At 30.5% G+C, this 20,176-nt stretch overlaps 3 protein-coding genes across 3 annotated transcripts; 2 read left to right on the top strand and 1 right to left on the bottom strand.

Moving 5' to 3' along the window:
• Nucleotides 1-526: 526 nt before the first annotated feature.
• LOC113550121 (zinc finger protein 512B-like) lies at nucleotides 527-1,622 on the top strand. Its single transcript, XM_026951781.1, has one exon. The coding sequence runs from the start codon at nucleotides 572-574 to the stop codon at nucleotides 1,442-1,444; it is 873 nt and encodes a 290-aa protein (XP_026807582.1). The 5' UTR covers nucleotides 527-571; the 3' UTR covers nucleotides 1,445-1,622.
• A 2,488-nt stretch (nucleotides 1,623-4,110) lies between these two features.
• On the top strand, nucleotides 4,111-9,157 carry LOC113555133 (repetitive proline-rich cell wall protein 2-like). Its single transcript, XM_026959510.2, has 2 exons — nucleotides 4,111-5,015; nucleotides 8,072-9,157. Exons 1-2 carry the CDS (start codon nucleotides 4,157-4,159, stop codon nucleotides 9,019-9,021), a joined length of 1,809 nt encoding a protein of 602 aa, XP_026815311.1. The 5' UTR covers nucleotides 4,111-4,156; the 3' UTR covers nucleotides 9,022-9,157.
• A 2,844-nt stretch (nucleotides 9,158-12,001) lies between these two features.
• On the bottom strand, nucleotides 12,002-18,755 carry LOC113555053 (titin-like). The gene is given in 3 exon segments (XM_026959394.1): nucleotides 12,002-13,272; nucleotides 13,274-13,507; nucleotides 17,736-18,755. Coding segments are annotated over 3 exon segments (2,268 nt in total). The 5' UTR covers nucleotides 18,686-18,755; the 3' UTR covers nucleotides 12,002-12,188.
• Nucleotides 18,756-20,176: the final 1,421 nt, after the last annotated feature.

The following is a 20,176-nucleotide window of genomic DNA, read 5'->3' as shown; positions in this document are numbered from 1 at the left end:
GTAGCAAAATTATTCTAACAAGAATCTATACTTATATATAATACAGTATGTACTATGTAGGTATATTTAATAAAGTATGTAAGCATAATATATCGTAATATTCACGGACATAATTAAGTGTGTCATTGTGAATTGAATTTATTAATCGGTTAAATAAAGTAATAAATTAAATTAAATAAATTGTTCTGTAAATAAATATTACATTACATTAAGTTTGCTAAGCTTAGAATAATATTATAAATTAAAATATATTATTTAAACTGTCTAGTGTCTATACTAAATCTGTACGGATACGTTGTAGAACAGGCAATAAAAAAAATCTCGTTTTATTTCATTTCCTCAAACAGTATTGCGCGAAGTAACTGAATAATAATAATAAAAATATTATAAAAAAACTGTCAACAAAATGGTGTTTTAAGATATAGAAAGTACGTTGGTGGAATATGAACAGTGGTGGGGATGCAGTGCAACGGTAAAAGAAGACTTCTTAGCTGGACTCAAATCACTACAAAAGCGGAGCGCGTGGACAAACGGACATCAGTCGACGGAATTTAATTCAAATCAAACGACAATGAAGACGTTTTTATTTACGGTGTGCGTTATTGGGTTGTGCGCATTCGCGATAGCTGCGAACGAGCCCCAAGAAAATATATCTAAAGAAACCAAAAACCACTTCAAAAGAGGCATTATCGATACCGGGTATGGATACGGTTCGGATTTCGATGTACACAAGTCAACCAATAACTACGACCATACACACCAAGTTCACCACGAACAACAAGTGCTGTCTAAGACTATCATAAAGGAGGTCGCCCAACCATACCCAGTCGAGGTCGAGAAACACGTACCGTACCCGGTAAAGGTCGAAGTACCCGTCGACCGCCCATATCCCGTACATGTGCCCAAACCGTATCCAGTGCACGTCGACAAGCCCGTCCCGTACGAGGTCAAAGTCAACGTGCCACAACCCTATACTGTGTACAAGCAAGTCCCGTACGAAGTCAAATATCCAGTCGACAAACCGTACACAGTTCACGTACCCAAACCATACACCGTTTTCGTCGAGAAACGCGTACCTTACGAAGTCGTCAAGCACGTCCCGTATCCCGTTAAGGTGTTTGTCGATAAGCCGTACACCGTGCAAGTGCCCGTCGACAAACACGTCCCGTACACTGTTGAAAAACCCGTACCCTATCCGGTTAATGTACCAGTAGACCGCCCGTACCCGGTGACCGTTGAGAAGCACGTGCCGTATCCCGTCGAAAAACCAGTACCGTACACAGTCGAGAAACCCGTGCCTTACCCCGTCAAAGTTCCCGTCAAAGTCGAGGTGCCAGTGGCGTACAAAGAAAATGAACATGAAGAAAAATACTATCCGGAGACAAAATATGAGGGAGAACAACCGCAGTATTCCAACGAACAAAACGAACACGACAGTTATTAATAAACGTATTATTTTATTCTAGTCATAACTAATGTTACATTTTTGATTGCATAAATTGTAACTCGAGTCATTTAATATATATGTCCATCATTAAAATATGTTAGTCTAATTTGAATATCATTTATTATTATGTACATAGATACAAATATAATATAAATAAAGACTTTTTTTTATAACATTCTTGTATTTTTATTTGGAATTAATGTTGTAAAAATGTAAAATATCTATTACCTAGGTTAGGTTAGCGTTTAAGTGAATATGGAATATTCATGAATATATGCAATATTTTTTTACAAGATTGTTGTCAATTCAAACTAACACAACTAAGAATAAAATTACCTTGATACAAGAAACAGTATATCACAGGTGGAAAAAAAATAGTGGTGTATTGATATTATTTATTACCTATTTGTAATTATTTAATAATAAATAATATAGTCTTAAAATATATATTATGTACAGCAAAATTATCGTAAATATAATTATTTCAATAGTGGTAAATGTTGTGTATATTAACTATATTTTATTTTTATTAGACGTAAATATAGTGAGTTTTTAACTTTTACTTTTTTCATAAAAAATATCCTTAATATCTATTTATAATACCATAGTCATCACTCCTTTATCTACAACACCGTTACACAACGTAACGAGCTTATCAGATTTTATTTCTATTGATTTTACTCATAATCGTTTATTTTTTTAAATTATTATGTTTTATGTATGTATGAATAGTTGTTATTATGCAATTTAAATAAAATACAACAAAATAATATTTAAATTAATAGAATTTTTTTGAATAAATGAAGATTTTTACTATATTTATATTATATTCGATAAACGAATCTATTTTCTATCGGATGTAGATAACTTTAAACATGAAAAAAAATCAAGTTGTTATAGTTAACATACATATAAATTATATAGACACATTAAATAAATTATCATTGAAAAAGTTTGGTATAAAAATGGCTAACAATTATTGTAGAAATGATACAACCCATTATGTTTCTAACCTGCAAAAAATTGTTTTTTTAAAGTCATAAACAAATTACTGTGATGATATAAATCGCAATGGTAAAAAAATTAGTAAAAAGTTGCTGTAAAATGTGCGAAAAACCAATACAATTTAACGTTAAATTAATAGTTATAATTTATAACACTATTCATAATATTAATCTTTCCTTTAAATGTCATAGTAGTATTAACTAAGTAAACATTTTAAATGGAAATATACTTTTTTAAATTGATGGAAAGGTAGTGAATAAAAAGTTATTATAAAAGATTTTAGACTGTGTAAAATTAAAAGGTTAAATAAATTAAATACAAATCTATGTTAGAATTTAGTTGTTTGGTCATTTTGATACCATAAAGAAAGATATCGATTTGCCCACTTATTTTACTTAATGAATAACATATTTATATATTTTTTGAAAGCATTTTATTTTAATATTATAATTCTATGTATTTTTTTGTAATTACTTTAATTATTCCTTAAAATATTTACATTGTATAGGTCAGCGTTGAACCTGTTTTAGGTCATATTCTAAAATTTTGTAACAGTTTTAAAAAGAATTCTGGTGCTGTAATTTATTTTTTTTTTCTCGGGGTGTTAAGGATTTTAATATAAGTTGTACATTTAGTTAGTCTTAAATGTTTAATAAAACACATTAAGCAAATTTAGCATCATCGAACAGTTTATTTTATTAGTCATCTGTTTTGATTTGAAATAATAAATTATTCAAAATAAACTTGTACGTACGTACGATTATAATGACATGTATATTGAAGCATTTAGAATGAGCTGCTTTATTCAGAATACAAAATATTGCATACATATTTGTAATATTTTTTCATTAAATAAAAGGTTAAACATCTAAATACAAATATTTTCGCGTATCGTTAATATTTGGTAAACGTACTACGATATTATAAGATAATTTAGACTTGATGTATTTTAACTAATAATTTTAAAACTTTACATAGTTTCATGAATTTATTTATTATAGGTTTAAAGTAACATGTATATGAATATATACTCATAAATTATTGGAGGGCATCATTTCATTTCTCACTATATTTTTTGAACATATTAAGTAAAAAAAAAATATCATATTTTTCCACCTAACTTTACATCACTTAACAAACTGAATATCATATTATTTACCACAGAATTTAAATTAACTATAATGTATAATAAAAAATAAGTTTTACTAAATTTAATTTAGACGCACAACCTAAGTAATTTGTATGTTAATTAAAACACACAAAATATAATCAGTGAATTTGGTAGGTTATAAATATTTTAATATGTAACAAATATAAAAACTAGGATGTACGTATACGTAATTTAATGGTCATTCAATAATATGCAAATAAAAACATAATTGTATTTACTGAGAATTAATTTAAAATTATATTATCTAATAGTAAATATAATAATAAAGTATAATAAGTTGTTCAGAATAATTAAATATTTACTTTATTTCCATAAAAAAAATATTATGAAATGTGATAAAAATAGTTAATGGTCTAATAAACACGAACGACTATAATATTGTATAGAAAGTATAATTTATCAGTGGAGTAGGGTAAAGTAGGAAGAAATATATGATATTTTTTCGTTGGACATCATATAATGCAATTCACTACAAAAGCTGAGCACGCAGAGTAGCAGACATCAGTCAAACGTTTCATTCAAATCGAATAACAATGACGAAGATTTCACTAACAGTGTGCCTCATCGGGCTGTGCTGCACTACTTTTGCATTAGGCGTAAAAATACTAGAAGAGAAGAAAACAACGTCTGACAATGTGAAAAACTACGACAAGAGAGGCATTTTCGACACCGGCTATGGATACGGATCCGGCGGTTTCGGTCATCAGCTCGCCGGCCAAGACTATCACCACGAACCACAAGTGCTGTCCAAGACTATCATCAAGGAAGTCGCCCAACCGTACCCAGTCGAAGTCGAGAAACACGTACCGTATCCGGTAAAGGTCGAAGTACCCGTCGACCGCCCATATCCCGTACATGTGCCCAAACCGTATCCAGTGCACGTCGACAAGCCCGTCCCGTACGAGGTCAAAGTCAAGGTTCCACAACCGTACACCGTCTACAAACACGTCCCTTATGAAGTCAAGGTACCCGTCGACAAACCGTACACCGTCCACGTGCCCAAGCCCTACACCGTTTACGTCGAGAAGCGCGTTCCTTATGAAGTAACCAAGCACGTACCTTACACAGTCAAAGTGCCCGTCGACAAGCCGTACACCGTGCACGTGCCCGTCGAAAAGCACGTCCCTTACACCGTCGAAAAGCTAGTACCCTACCCGGTCAAAGTTCCGGTCGATCGCCCGTATCCAGTGACCGTCGAGAAGCACGTGCCTTATCCCGTCGACAAACCGGTGCCGTACACGGTCGAGAAACCAGTGCCGTACCACGTCAAAGTTCCTGTCAAAGTCGAAGTGCCAGTGCCGTATAAAGAAAACGAACACGAAGAAAAATACTATCCAGAAATAAAGTACGAGGAAGGACAATCACATTACGATCAACACGAGCATAACAATTATTGATTTACATAATGCAGTTTTTTTCTAGTCATAATTTCATGTAATACTTAAAATAATATTTTGTATTATTATGTTGAATAATTTTGTTATAGTAATTTGTAAATTTGTTTTTAGATGAAATTACTATAATTAAATATAATATGTATAAATGTATTAAGATAATGCATATATTCATTTATTTCAAATAAAGACTTGTTTATGAATTTTTCTAATTGTATTAAAAAAAAACATCCCTCTAAAACTCACAAAAATTATTGTCTGTTATATATTCATGAATATTCTGCATCTGATAGTAAGTAGCAATTTGCTTTTATCGGTTGTAACTATTATAATATCAAATATTAAATTTTTAATTATGTTAGTATTTTGCACGTTTCTACTATATTGTAATCTAAAATTATATTAAAAGTAAATAACACAATAATACAATCTTCAAATTTTTAGTTAAAAATTGTAAATTTATTCTTCAGTAAGTTTCTTATGGTGTTTGATATGGGCTTCAGTCTTCATCTCCTTTAGTCATTTAAAAATAAACATAAAATATCTGAAAAACCTATTTTTATTTTAGACATTTTAGAATGTATTATTTATTTTTATGAAAAAATAGTTTAATAAGTACGTTATAATTAAAATATAATATTTTACATTATTTATCATAATCTGAGTTTCTTTGATTTTTAATCTGGTAATAGTGAATTTAGGTTTTTTTTTTTATTCTAATCAGATTTTCCCGTATCAAAGTTTATTTTATGTAAAAAGGGGTTGTCCATTTATATATCAGTGTATGTTCGTTAGGTATTTATTGCATTTTATTATTATTTAAACTAAAATGCTTTGTACCACCATTATCATAACAATAATAATTTATTTACAAATTCACATTAAAAAACTAGTAATTTATGTTAAGTGGTGAAGAATGAAGAGGTGTTAGACTTAATTACATTTATTATTTACAGTTTTTTTCATTTAAATTTTTATCTAGTTTGTGGGTCCTCACTTATCGATAACATATTAACAATGATAGATTCTCAGACTGGACATTTGTACTAATATTTACAAAATTAATCTAAGATAATATTATACCATTTGGAAACTTATTTTATATATATAACGTATTATATTATATATTTTCAACCATGATTATTTGTATACGAAGCTCTAATACAACCATATAGCTGTGTAATCACTTTTATTTTATCTCTATAATAATGTAGTATTATAAATTTAGAAAATGAGTACCTCTTATAGTGTACATCTCTGCATATACTCATCTACAATTCATCGAAAAATATAGCGCCATAATGTTAGCTATAATGTTGTTAATTAATTACAATATTAACATATTATTTTTAATAATGTGTTTTGTCAAAAATAACTTTTTATAAGAAATAAATTAAAGAATGGAAATTATTGATTTTATAAATAAATTAACCGAAAAATAAAATGTCTTTTTTATCCAAATATGGTATAAAGATATTAGGAAATGAAAAATTGTATTTAATAAGTTTTTTTTTGTTAGTATCTTTTTTTATTGAAAATATCTACATTATATTAAAAGATTTATTTTTATTTTTTAATTGAAATACGTTTAATACTGCAATAAATTACGTGGAAATAATTATAATCGTTGTCATTCTTGGCTATGATGACACTGTGAAACATTCATATACTTAAGAAATTGTAGGTAGACAAAATTAAATTTGACAAATAACTTCTATAAGTTATACTAAGTACAGTGTAATATTAAAACTAAATGGTATATAAGTGTATAATTTATTATTCGTTATTTCACGATCGCAAAGTAACTAGTGTTGAAACGAGACTACTTCAGCATACGTCACACTTGTTGTGATTCGAAAAATGCAGCAAATTTATCAGAAATAATTTGGTTTTGGTGGAACTCCGCAATAATTTATAAAAAATAAAATGTAAGAAGACACATGTATCTATTTTATATCTATAAACGTACTCGTATATACATAATAGATTACAGTAAAAGATAAATATCCATAATATGGTTGTATTCACCTAACCTGACTTACCTTCATTGGTTTATTAATATTTTTACAAAAAAATACATATTATAGCTTCTGAAGAAATCGGGAAAAAATAAATCAACCCAGTTCAACCAATAAAAACATAAATGATGTCATATAATTTTAATTTTATAAATTAATTAAATCATATAAATTATATTATTTAAAAAAATAAGTACTTTCATTGGCTTATTTTAAATTATCCACTAGTACAGTGATTAAATACGAAAACTATTTCTTTTGTTACAATATACATATTAGTTGTGTAATAGGGTGTTTTGTATCAGCTACCTACACGCTGTTCTTATCATTATCATTAGCTTTAACCAAACGTCAAATTACGTAAGTAACTATAAGTTATATAGATACAAGTATTCACGCTTTACGCTTCCACAGAGATTTTTCATCACGAGTTTTAAAATTAAACTTGTCGATCGCGACAAAATTATAAGTTACGTGACAGATAACTTTTAAATTTACATTTTTTAAATAAATTTCCTAAGAATTACAAAATTACAAAATTATTTTAATGGGGTTACGGATAACATATAATTTGAATTTCGTATAAAAACATTTATTGTAAGTTATTATGATACATTTTAATATATCGATATTCAAAATTAGACAGGTAGACAATTTACCTACCATAAGTCGATAAAAAAATTGCAAATCCTCAATAATCATTGTGGTTTACATTACGTTATTATGGTGAATTATGGATAAAATAAATCGTTATTTATACATAATGTGAGCAGTCATACGCGTAATTATGCATAGCAATAATATAACAATAATATACCTAACGTAATTTAAAAATAAAACAATATATTATCATATTTTAGATAACCGTTCAATACCAAATATGATTTAATTAAATCGTCTTACACAAAATCTTATGAAATAGCACAAAATTGATGGTATCATGAAAAAATAAACATTAGGTAGACGATAGACAACAATAGAAAGTAGACCAGTAGACGCATGTTATGTATCCCAACTGCGAGTGGGGGGCGACTAGGCACTGGACTTCATCGGTGCAAGACACAGCTGCCACTACAAAAGCCAAGCGCGCAGACGAACAGACATCAGTTGATTATTCCGTTCAAAACAAAAAACAATATGAATAGAGTATTGCTCGTGACGTTCGTGGTCGGGTGGTGCGCATTCGCGTTAGCAACGACAACGCAGGACGAAAAAAAACCTGCGTCCGATGACAGCAAAAACCAAGGCAAGAGAGGCATTTTCGACACCGGCTATGGGTACGGATCCAGCGGTTTCGGTCATCAGCTCGCCGGCCATGACTACCACCACGAACCACAAGTGCTGTCCAAGACTATCATCAAGGAAGTCGCCCAACCGTACCCAGTCGAAGTCGAGAAACACGTACCGTACCCGGTAAAGGTCGAAGTACCCGTCGACCGCCCATATCCCGTACATGTGCCCAAACCGTATCCAGTGCACGTCGACAAGCCCGTCCCGTACGAGGTCAAAGTCAAGGTTCCACAACCGTACACCGTCTACAAACACGTCCCTTATGAAGTCAAGGTACCCGTCGACAAACCGTACACCGTCCACGTGCCCAAGCCCTACACCGTTTACGTCGAGAAGCGCGTTCCTTATGAAGTAACCAAGCACGTACCTTACACAGTCAAAGTGCCCGTCGACAAGCCGTACACCGTGCACGTGCCCGTCGAAAAGCACGTCCCTTACACCGTCGAAAAGCCAGTACCCTACCCGGTCAAAGTTCCGGTCGATCGCCCGTACCCAGTGACCGTCGAGAAGCACGTGCCTTATCCCGTCGACAAACCGGTGCCGTACACGGTCGAGAAACCAGTGCCGTACCACGTCAAAGTTCCTGTCAAGGTCGAAGTCCCTGTACCATACGAAGTGCCACATCAACATCACCATCACGAAGAACACTCATACGGTGAAAACTCGTACGGCGAACACGGAAGCCACAGTTATTAACATGGTTCCGAGTTAATTTGTTTGTAAAAAATATATATAAATTTACCGTGATTTTATTGTATGATTGTATTATACCTTGTATATGAAACTTATATTTTTTGGATATAAAATAAATACTGTTTTGTAAAAACCCTTACTGTTGACATATGTTTTTTCTTTGAATTCTTTGTTTATCATTCGGTTAATATTTAACAGAACAGTTTTGGTACAGTCTTCATTAGAGCATTTAGAAACAATAATATTTAATCTCAGATCCAAATGATTTGGTCTTAGGTCAACAGGTGCAGTCAGGATATTTAATATTTACTGAGGGGCTGTCTTGGTTTTCAACTCTTATGTAGTATGTACCTGAGTAATGGGTTATGTTATACATATACTGAACCAGAAACCTTTAGTAATGTTGACCAAGACAACATTTTTTTGTTTCAATATTGTACTTTATTTTTATTTTTATTTTTGTCGTTAAGACGCTGGACGGAATGCAATACATTGCGGTGCCATGCTAAGAATTTTAAACCAAAAATATTTACGTAGATAATTTATTACTTAATGAGTATATTAAATTTATCAACTTATTGTGTTTAACTTATTTTTATTTGTATATTATATTGACTGTAGATATATTTAATTTTTACCATTACCATATTATCAACAATTATATTTTATATAACAATTTGTTTGGCATTAATTTTTGGGATCATAATGTGCATTTCATTAAATTTTCAACGGTATTCCATATTAGTTGCATTAGCTGATAATACTGTTTTGGAATTACTTAATATAGTATTACAGTTTCATTTGCTACGGTGGTTGCACATAACTGCATAGTACATACATCGAAATAAGTAAAGCGTAAACTGGCATGGATAATACACATGTTGTATAACTTGCATATGAAATAGTAAAAGATAAACTTTTTTAAAAATATGTTTATACGTATGAACTTTTCTTATACATTTTTAATGATCACGAAATTATTTTAAATATAATAATATTATTTATTATAAATTCATAAAAATAATTTTTAATGGTTAAAATACATTATTTATTTATTTATTATTAAATATTACGGACAATGTCCAATTCCAATAAAGTTACAATACTGATGAAAATAACAAGTACAAATCTTGCGATTACAATAATATAACATTGATACAAATATAAGATAAGTATATACAAAATATAAATGAACATAATGATTACATAATAAGAGATAAACATACAAATAGAATTAGTTACAATGGACAGGTTATTCCCATAGACATCAAAGTATTTAATGGCGAGATGGATAGGTACCTAGCTTATATTTTGAATTTTTATTTATTTTATTTTAAAATACCTGGACGAACCCTATTAATATAAAAGTAGAGCAATAAACAATAATAATATTGGCTCAGAGGAAACGTGCTCAATTTTAGGGGGACGATGAAGGGTCAGTATTGGCAATGCGCATAAGACGGATGATTGGTGAGTTGTGAAAGTAGTTAGAGGAAGAGAAGAGATTATGCGTGAGAAAAGAAATAAAAGATATAATAATACAGCATTTATTATATCACTGTAGATATCAGACAATAAATACATTTATTTTATCATCATCTAGCTTATATATATTATAAATATATAAGACTTTATTGTTATTATTATTAATATAGGCACAAGTTATTAAATTGAGAAATTGTATATTAATACATAATATATTTATAAGCAATAGTATTTGAATTTTATAAATGGTTTAGAGTATAAAATTAATATTATTGATATTTCATACGAGTTAATATTTTTAAATTGTTATTAACTGTTGTATTATTATACTGATTAATTTTATACTACCTACCAATAATATACCTTTTATTTACACAGGGAAGTTATAATGCGAATTTAAATTTTAAAACAGAACGATGTTCGTAAATAAATTATAATTAACTAATCAAATCATATTATTATGATTAATACGTTTCGGTTATCTCATTTTGTTTCGAATATATTGTTCAAAATTATGCATAGGCACTAATGCAAAACTATAGATAATCTGATAATTATGTTTGATACTTTCGGATGTTATCGGAATTCGTTATCAATTGATTGTAATGTGACCGTGTGGCATCGATAACGTGATAGCCGCTTGCTTGAGCAATATTATTACAACGCACCGGGCCGGTCATCCGTTTAGCATCGATGCGTCGTCGTTCCAGTGCCATTTATTATTATTAATATTGTACGCGGTGTACATTATTGTTTTTTTCGCTGTTCGTATTTTTCTTACACAGTACACAAGGCGTAGTGCTAATAATTAAAGTTATATAGACATTTAGTGTCATCGCGATTCGGCTGATATTTTTATTCGATTCGATTATTATATTCGATCGCACGCCGGCTGTAGTTCACCGCGTTTGAACATTATTATAATATAATATATTATGATGTGATATGGCTCAACAGCCAACGGTGATCCAATTTGAAGCGTTCCGGTTGTTCTTTGTTGTCGCTGATCGGGTCCGATTCATTTATATATTTTTTATGCGTACTCGTATTTTATTATGTTATTAAATCACACAAAAATGTATTAATATTTAAGATCGATACAATATTATATTATATTAGAGTGGGTCGACCCCGTAAGGGTTATAATGTAATGATGTTATATGTGTTTACGGAGTACAGTGCATTATTAAAATATTATATATTGGTTGTGTTGTCGTGCCGTACTTGTTCTGCACGTATTATCGTCCATTAGACGACGTATACACGTGCGATATACTTACATGCAAAGGATAAAAACTCGAATACTACTTAATTTGAACGTTGAATAAATTGTGAAGAATTGTTTAACACGAATGGGTTCAAAATACAGTTTACAGAAAAATGTTCTCTTCTGTTCAGATAAAATGAGAAACGCATTATGAGAGATCAACGTCAACAGGACAAGATGTTTCACATAAATAAATAATAATAATATCAAAGTAAGAAAAATATAACAACATTTAATATAAAATAAGTCTTTATTTGATTTCATCATTATAGCTATATACATAATATTCGTTATCAACCGATGTAAATACATGGGTGAATACATTCGGTTTTGTTAACCGTAACACAAAATCTAACCTAATCACATTATAATGTGACTATAACTTGTGACTCGTAAAAATAAAATAAAAACAAAATAGTTATCGATAATCGACGTTCTCTGGCTCACCGTCTTGTTGCTGTGTTTGTTCCGAACGTTCGTCAGGTTGTTGTGGTTGTTCATTGCGATCATCTTGTTTTTGTAACTGTTCTTCGTTTTTATATTGCAGTTGTCGTTGTTGTGATTTTATTTCATTTACATACTGCAGTTGTGGTTGCAATTGTTCTTCGTGTTCGTATTGTTGTGGTTGTGACTGTATTTCAGGCTCATATTGTTGTGGTTGAGATTGTGCTTCAGGTTCATATTGTTGTGGCTGTGTCTGTACTTCTGGTTGAGATTGTTCTTCGGGTCCGTATTGTTGCGGTTGAGATTGTTCTTCTGTTTCGTATTGCTGTTCTTGCTGTTTATCTTCAGATTCGTACTGCTGTTGCTGTTCTTCTGTTTCTTCTTTACGTTGAGTCTGATCATATAGTTTTTGTTCGTGGCTGTTCACTTCGTAAGGTACCGGGACGTGGACTTTTACCGGAACTTTGACGGGGTAAGGCACTGGTTTCTCGACCGGATAAGGCACCGGTTTGTCAACGGGATACGGCACGTGCTTCTCGACGGTCACCGGGTACGGGCGGTCTACTGGTACTTTAACCGGATAGGGTACGGGTTTTTCGACGGTGTACGGGACGTGTTTGTCGACGGGCACTTGCACGGTGTACGGCTTATCGACAAAAACCTTAACGGGATAAGGGACGTGCTTGACGACTTCGTAAGGTACGCGTTTCTCGACGTAAACAGTGTATGGTTGGGGTACGTGAACTGTGTACGGTTTGTCGACTGGATACTTGACTTCGTACGGGACTTGCTTGTAGACTATATAGGGTTGTGGCACGTTGACTTTGACTTCGTACGGGACGGGCTTGTCGACGTGCACCGGATATGGCTTGGGAACGTGCACCGGATAAGGGCGGTCGACGGGTACTTCGACCTTTACTGGGTACGGTATGCGTTTTTCGACTTCAACCGGATACGGTTGGGCCACCTCCTGGATGATCGTCTTGGCGATCACTCTCTGCTCGTGCCTGTGCTTGAAGTGTTGACCGTGTACTACATTGCTGAAACTAGTCGCGGCAGTAACCGTAACCGGTGTCGAATATGCCTCTTTTGTCATGTCCTTTGCCGTCGTCAGTTATCGTCACCGCTGGCGTTGTTGTAGTCGTCGTCGTCGCCGCGGCGGTCTCCTCAGTTTTGTTGGTCTGCGGCTCTGTTCCGCCAGCGACTAACGTGCACAACCCGATGACATACGTCATTTTCAACAACATTACTGTCATCGTTATACAGACTTTTACTGGGTGCTCATCAATGGGTCAGGTTAGAATGGGTCCAATGTGAACGAAACGATCGACTGATGACCGTCCGTCAGAGCGCTCGGCTTTTTGTAGTGTGTATCGTGTGATCTAACGATACACCGCCGTCCAACTAGAAATATTATGCTGTAAAGATGACCCCTCCTTAGAATTTTCCCGCACTAATCTACTTTCTAATCTCGACGAATTGTCACATAATAAGATAATTGTTATTGTCATAACACATTTTAGAATAAACGATTTTTTTATACCTACGAACTTTATTAGTGCGTGATATGATAATCGTACGTCTAATTATCACGCATTAATAATATAATTGCGTATGCACCTTATGTTTTTGTTTTGTGTTATATATTATATAGTACCATATAATCAAGTAGTAGAATTTCATATCATCACGTATATTGTTCATTTGTTATGAAAGTCTAGATTGGTATTTTATATTAATATTTAAATTGTTTTAACTTATAATAAATTATGTTAGAACAATATGTATATTGAACAGAGAAATATATTGAAATATCGTATTAGCAGTTAAGAATAGTATTTTAATATTATACATTAATTAAACGTTTTTTTAAATGTTTAATGTTTATCATTATAACTATTTTGAGTAAAAAAATATGAAATAATTAGATGTAATAGGTATACGTATAATATGCAATGTTTTGGTATATCATTACCCATTCACAATTGTAGATTAACTATAATTAAACGATGACTTTAATAATAATTCTCAACTTCTACTACACATTGTAGATGTATAGAGTAGTTAGAGTTTAATATTCATAGTATTTTTCCGGATTATTTTTTATGTCGGATTTTTTAATTTATTGTATTTGTTTAATAATTATAGTATACATACATTTAAAAACAAATTGGTAGAACCTACTGATTAAAGTAAGTTATTTTAATATTCTATAAGTTATAATTATTAATATTAAATAAATACCTACCTACTAACCTATATACATATTATTTAACCGTGATTAGTGACAATAGAGTGTTCAATTTTTATTTCATCTATGACATATGAAACCATCTTAAACAACGTAATAATATTTATAATTTTTAAATATTTATTTTCTCGTAGTTTTTCAAACACATAATAATTTTATGATTTATAAATGTAATTAGTGATTTGCTCGTAACGATAGAAAATTTATCATTTATATTATACCATATTGTTTTTTTTAGTACAAAATGCTTTAAAATAAATCGAATCGTTGAAAAATAAATATTTAATTTAATATCATTGAAATTGTTTTAATATTGGAAATTGATTTCAATGTTCATTAATATTCCCATGTATTTATTCAATGTAAGTAATGCAGCAACTATTGTACAATAATTTTGGTGTTTATCTATTGCTATTTATAATAATTATATTAATTTTATATACTTGGATAAGATGAAATAACAAAAAATATATTATGTTACCACTATGGTTTTAATAAAAATTTATATTTCAAGATACATAACTTTATCTTTTGGATTTAAATCTTGTTGCTTAACTTGAACAATGAATAATTTATAAATTAAATCAAATGGTAAAAGAATTATATGAATTATATAATAGTTATTAAATAATTGAATTAATTTTACATGGTTTATAAATATAGATGGAAAACGAGAAGCGCTTGAGTCGACTTAGTCTAGATCAAAAGTTTTAATGAGAGCCAAGAGGGAAAATACATTTAAAGTTAAGTTTTAAAAAACTTACTAAAATAAATTTATTTCCAAAAATCATCATCATTCATCAATTATCGCCAATTTGAAGTCATTGAATTGATTTCAATAACTAATTACTTAAAACATTTGAAAATTCAAGTAAAATAATGTATATAACTGTACATAAATTACAATAAATTGATGTTATATAATTAAATAAAAATAGGAAAACATTATTATATTATTTAAAAAAATTATAATTTGTTGTTAATAATTTCAGTTATGAATATAAAGTTAGTGAGATGTGGTGAATATTCTATTTATAACTAGTTTTTAGTTATTAGTTTTTATGTACATAATATTTACTTTATTTATTATAAAAATCTGTTTTAAATTGATTATTTATTATTTATTTATTTATTTATTAATAATAAATAATAATATAGTATTGATGTTTATTCAATTTTTTCAAAGTACACGCGTGTATACTATAATGTTTCAGTATCGAAGTACCTTTGTATAAATATTTTTGAATTTATATTAAAATGTATATTTAAATAAAAATTAAACTCTCAGATAAAATTAATTTTAACACAACGTGGTGCATTTATTTTAAAAACACTTTTTGTATTTAATAGTAGTCCAAATCTTAATTTTTATTTTGTTCATTTTAGTCCACGAGTAAAGATATTAATGATAAAATTTGAATATTAATTTAAGACTTTCAACTTTATATACACAATGATAAATAATAAAAGCGTTCTTCTTTTGTTTATGCCATTTTATACCATGGCAGACATACTATTTCGTACATTGGACGGTTTCATATTCTCCGACAAAACACACATTACAGATATCCTATATTATATTGTCCACGTGTTATGTATGAGCTGTATAATATAAGCCCTTTCAATGATGGACATTTCCTTATAAGGCTAATATAACCTTTTTTTTTCAATTAGTCAACAGCGGACAAATCCCTCTTTCTCATAGCGTTCAGCCAAATAGTACCTAATGAAAAATGATACGGAAGGGTTTCTGACGTATTCTAACTCAATATATTGTATATACAATTGTAATAATTGTATATGTACGATACGCATATACTTTAAAAATTAATTAATTGACGTCATCGTGCGAGAAGTCCATAACAAACATACGTATTTGAATATTACATTTATTCCTATGTCAATAGAATTTAAACATGTCTCATATAAAAACATATATTTTTATCCGAAAATTGCTCATGAATAAGTACATCTGTACATTTTACCTTTATCATACAATATAAGTACAACTTATTTTATCGCCAATGCTCAACATTATGTATTGTATTATCTCTTTGCTTTGTAATATGAATTTAATTAATACAGGCTAATAATTTATAATATATTATAAATATATATATGTAAACTGAATACTTATTTAGCTTACGAAACCAGTGAAAGAAAAACATAAAAAACGTAATTGAGTTAAAGTTAAAAAATGAGGATATAGATAAATCGTCGATATAAGATGGTTTTTAAATATTTTCATTCGACCTACTTGAGTTAGTAATGCTTTTTAAACTTAAGTATGTATTTTTTAAAATAAAAGGTATAAAACGTACGTTTTATTATATAAATATTATGTATATTATACGTATATGAGTTTTTTTATATTGTAAGTGCAGATATTTAGTTTATTATAGTATGTATTTTATATACACAAAACGTTCTGTCTTACTCTATGTGCAACAAATAGTAAGCTCAAATAGTTTACTTGTCTCTTCGAAGAACACAAGACTATATAACATTATTATTAATTATAAATTGATTTATTTTATTTTATTATCAAAGTATTTACCTACATTTTATTTTACTTTAAAGTACCAATATAATATAATTGTTATTGGCATTTTTTTATAATCGGACACGACAAGAATAATCTGTTTTCTAAGTTCTAATTCAGTGTTTCTCAACCTTTGTATTATGGCGACACACTATTAAAAATGTTCATACTTTGTGATAAACAATAACAAAAAAAAGTAAAAATAATACCTATTAATTTTTGTAAATATAGTATCAACAAGGTTCGTGCATTTAATATTAGTACTTCCCGCGACGCGTTTGGACTTACCCGGCGACACACCGGTTGAGAAAAACTGTTCTAATAGATTAATATGAATGATACGCCTGTTTCAATTTGGCCTGCACAAGAAATAAAACCACTATAGGAATCCAATTATTATTGGAGAATGGATCACTACGGATAAAATATTTTGTATGGTATACAGCGAAAGCACTTTGATTCCGACTTGTATAGAAAGACGAATGAATAACAAATTTTATATTAAAAACATAAAAAATTTTATAAATTTATACATAATATTATATTTACTATAATAGCTCTATATATTATAAATATCAAAAATAACAAATGACTAGGTAGGTTAAGTTAAGCTTTCACCTAATAGTAGTTAATTAAACTTATGTTCACCATGGTTTTCACTTTGGTAGAAATCGTATTCAGGTTTGTTGCCGGAGACTTGGTGAACAATTGGCCTTCACGAATCGTACTCAAAGGGCTTTTCAGTTTGAGAACCAGCCGGATATGGTACCGGAACTTCAATTCTCTGTGGAACTTTAACCTGGTACGGAACTGGCTTGTGCACGATATACGGAACGGGTTTGTTTACGGTGAACGGTACGCGCTTCTCGACGATTACCTGGTATGGCTTGTCAACGGGCACGCTGACTGGGTAGGGAACCGGCCTGTTCACCATATACGGTACGTGCTTCTCGTATGGCACGAGCACGGTGTACGGTCTGTCGACGAACATGCTGGTGGGGTAAGGGACGTGTTTGATGACTTCGTATGGAACCAATTTCTGGACGTGCACTGTGTACGGAACGGGTACATGGACGGTGTATGGTTTGTCGACGGGTACCTTTACTTCATAAGGGACGTGCTTGTAGACGGTGTATGGTTGTGGTACGTTGACTTTGACTTCGTATGGGACAGGTTTTTCTACTTGAACCAGGTACGGCTTGGGTACTTGCACTGGATAAGGGCGATCGACGGGTACTTCGACCTTTACCGGGTATGGTACGCGTTTCTCCACTTCGACCGGGTATGGTTGGATCACCTCCTTTTCGATCGTCTGGTATTGGACTTTTGCCGGCCCATTAGAAAGATTCTCACCGTGTACCTCTTGGACTTGATTACTTTGCAAACCGTACGCTTCTTGACTGTGTGTAATTTGGTCTTGTGCCACTTGGCTTAACTGGTTGTGTGTCCCTTGATCTACTGCTACTGTTTGTTCGTATGCTCCTTGATCTAGTGATACCCCTTTTCCGAAATCGTTTTGGTCGTATACTCCTTGGTCGGGTGTTCCTTGTTCGAGTTGTACTTTTTGACCATTATCGGTATCATACGTACTTCTTTTTTTAACATCGTTCTTATCGATTATATTTTGACCAGCAACGAAGACACACAGTCCGCACACCAAAAATATTACTCTGCTCATCTTAATTCGATTTGAAATCAACTGATCGACTGATGATCGTTCATCCGTTTCACCTGCTTTTGTAGTAACGTGTGAGACAGTACCTTCCAAAAAGAAATTATTTCCTACATATTGCCCCTACATAAGGTATGTCAAAAATACTTTCTACTGCAGTACTGGTTTGATGTTTTTTTTTTTATATATATAATTCAGTAATACACTAAATGCTTATTTTAATATTTATCCGTATTATTATCAAATACTCGTTTTTATAATGTCACTGCAAGAAAAAAAAAACACAAACAGAAAGATGCATTACGTACGGGTGCATTGAATGAAAGTAATTAGGAAAAAACTCATCGAAGGTTACTTCCGTTATCGGAGGTACTTAATTTAAATACCAATAATATATTTCTATGTGTCACGTGTATAGTTTTCATTATTTATTATGATCGTTAATAATATAATAGTATAATTTTTATTATCTTTTTATTTGACGTGGTCGATTTTAATGAATGGATGTGTTGTATATTCAAGAAATAATTGTCATTTATTTCTTACTATCTACAGCTGCGCAATTTGAGACTCTTTTAGTCTTGTACCCTGACAATATAGAATTAATACATTATACATAAATATTTCTTTTAAGCATTGTGTTAAATGTAAATTCTGCAAATGTTTGTTTAAATTTTACTCTTTGATCAGTGGTTAGTATAAATAGTGGTCGTACAGAATATATCTATTTATTTAATTGTTTGAAATTATATTTTTATACGTATATTACATGTTTTGAAAAAGAATGTAAGTTGGTCTATAATATTTAATTGGTTCAGATGAAATATCGTACTGGCCTATATGTCAGTTTTTAATTACATTTTTACGAATCTGATAGAGATTAATCATGTGGTGTTAAAAAAAAATTATAAATACTGTTTTGGTAAGTAAGTGTACATTATTCCTTTGTTATATTACATGATATTCAGTTAGTTTTTTTTTTTAATATAGCTTTAAGTACTACAACGGTAGTATGATAATAATATAGAAAGAAAATATGGATGAACGAATTCAAATGAGTTAAAATATGCTATTATTTCAACTGTACATAATATAAATTTAGTACTTTGGCACTGAAAAACAACCACTTGTGTATGTATAGATAATAATTTTCTATACATAAGCATTTGGTCCTTATAAACATATGATAATAACTAATAGCTAGGAATATACAACATACATTTTGAACGAATTTCAATTATTTTTTTTTATCTTTCTTTCTCCTTTTACGATTTATAACGCTGAAGGTTTATTTTAATACATATTTCGTTGTCTGATTAAAGGTTATTCATGAACTATAACAATGTTGTAATTACAATAATTTTAATAGTCGTAATATTATATTGAAAGTTTAGATACGACAATATTTTATCACTCGATTAAATGTAAGTAAACGTAAAAATAAAAATACTACCATAACTTTTAAGTAATATAATAATAATAATAAAGTAACTAGGC

This window comes from Rhopalosiphum maidis, chromosome 1 (assembly GCF_003676215.2).
Source record: "Rhopalosiphum maidis isolate BTI-1 chromosome 1, ASM367621v3, whole genome shotgun sequence".
In the NCBI taxonomy this organism is placed as follows: domain Eukaryota; kingdom Metazoa; phylum Arthropoda; class Insecta; order Hemiptera; family Aphididae; genus Rhopalosiphum; species Rhopalosiphum maidis.
Note: the sequence above shows the minus strand (reverse complement) of the source record. Positions and strands in the feature narration are given on the sequence as shown.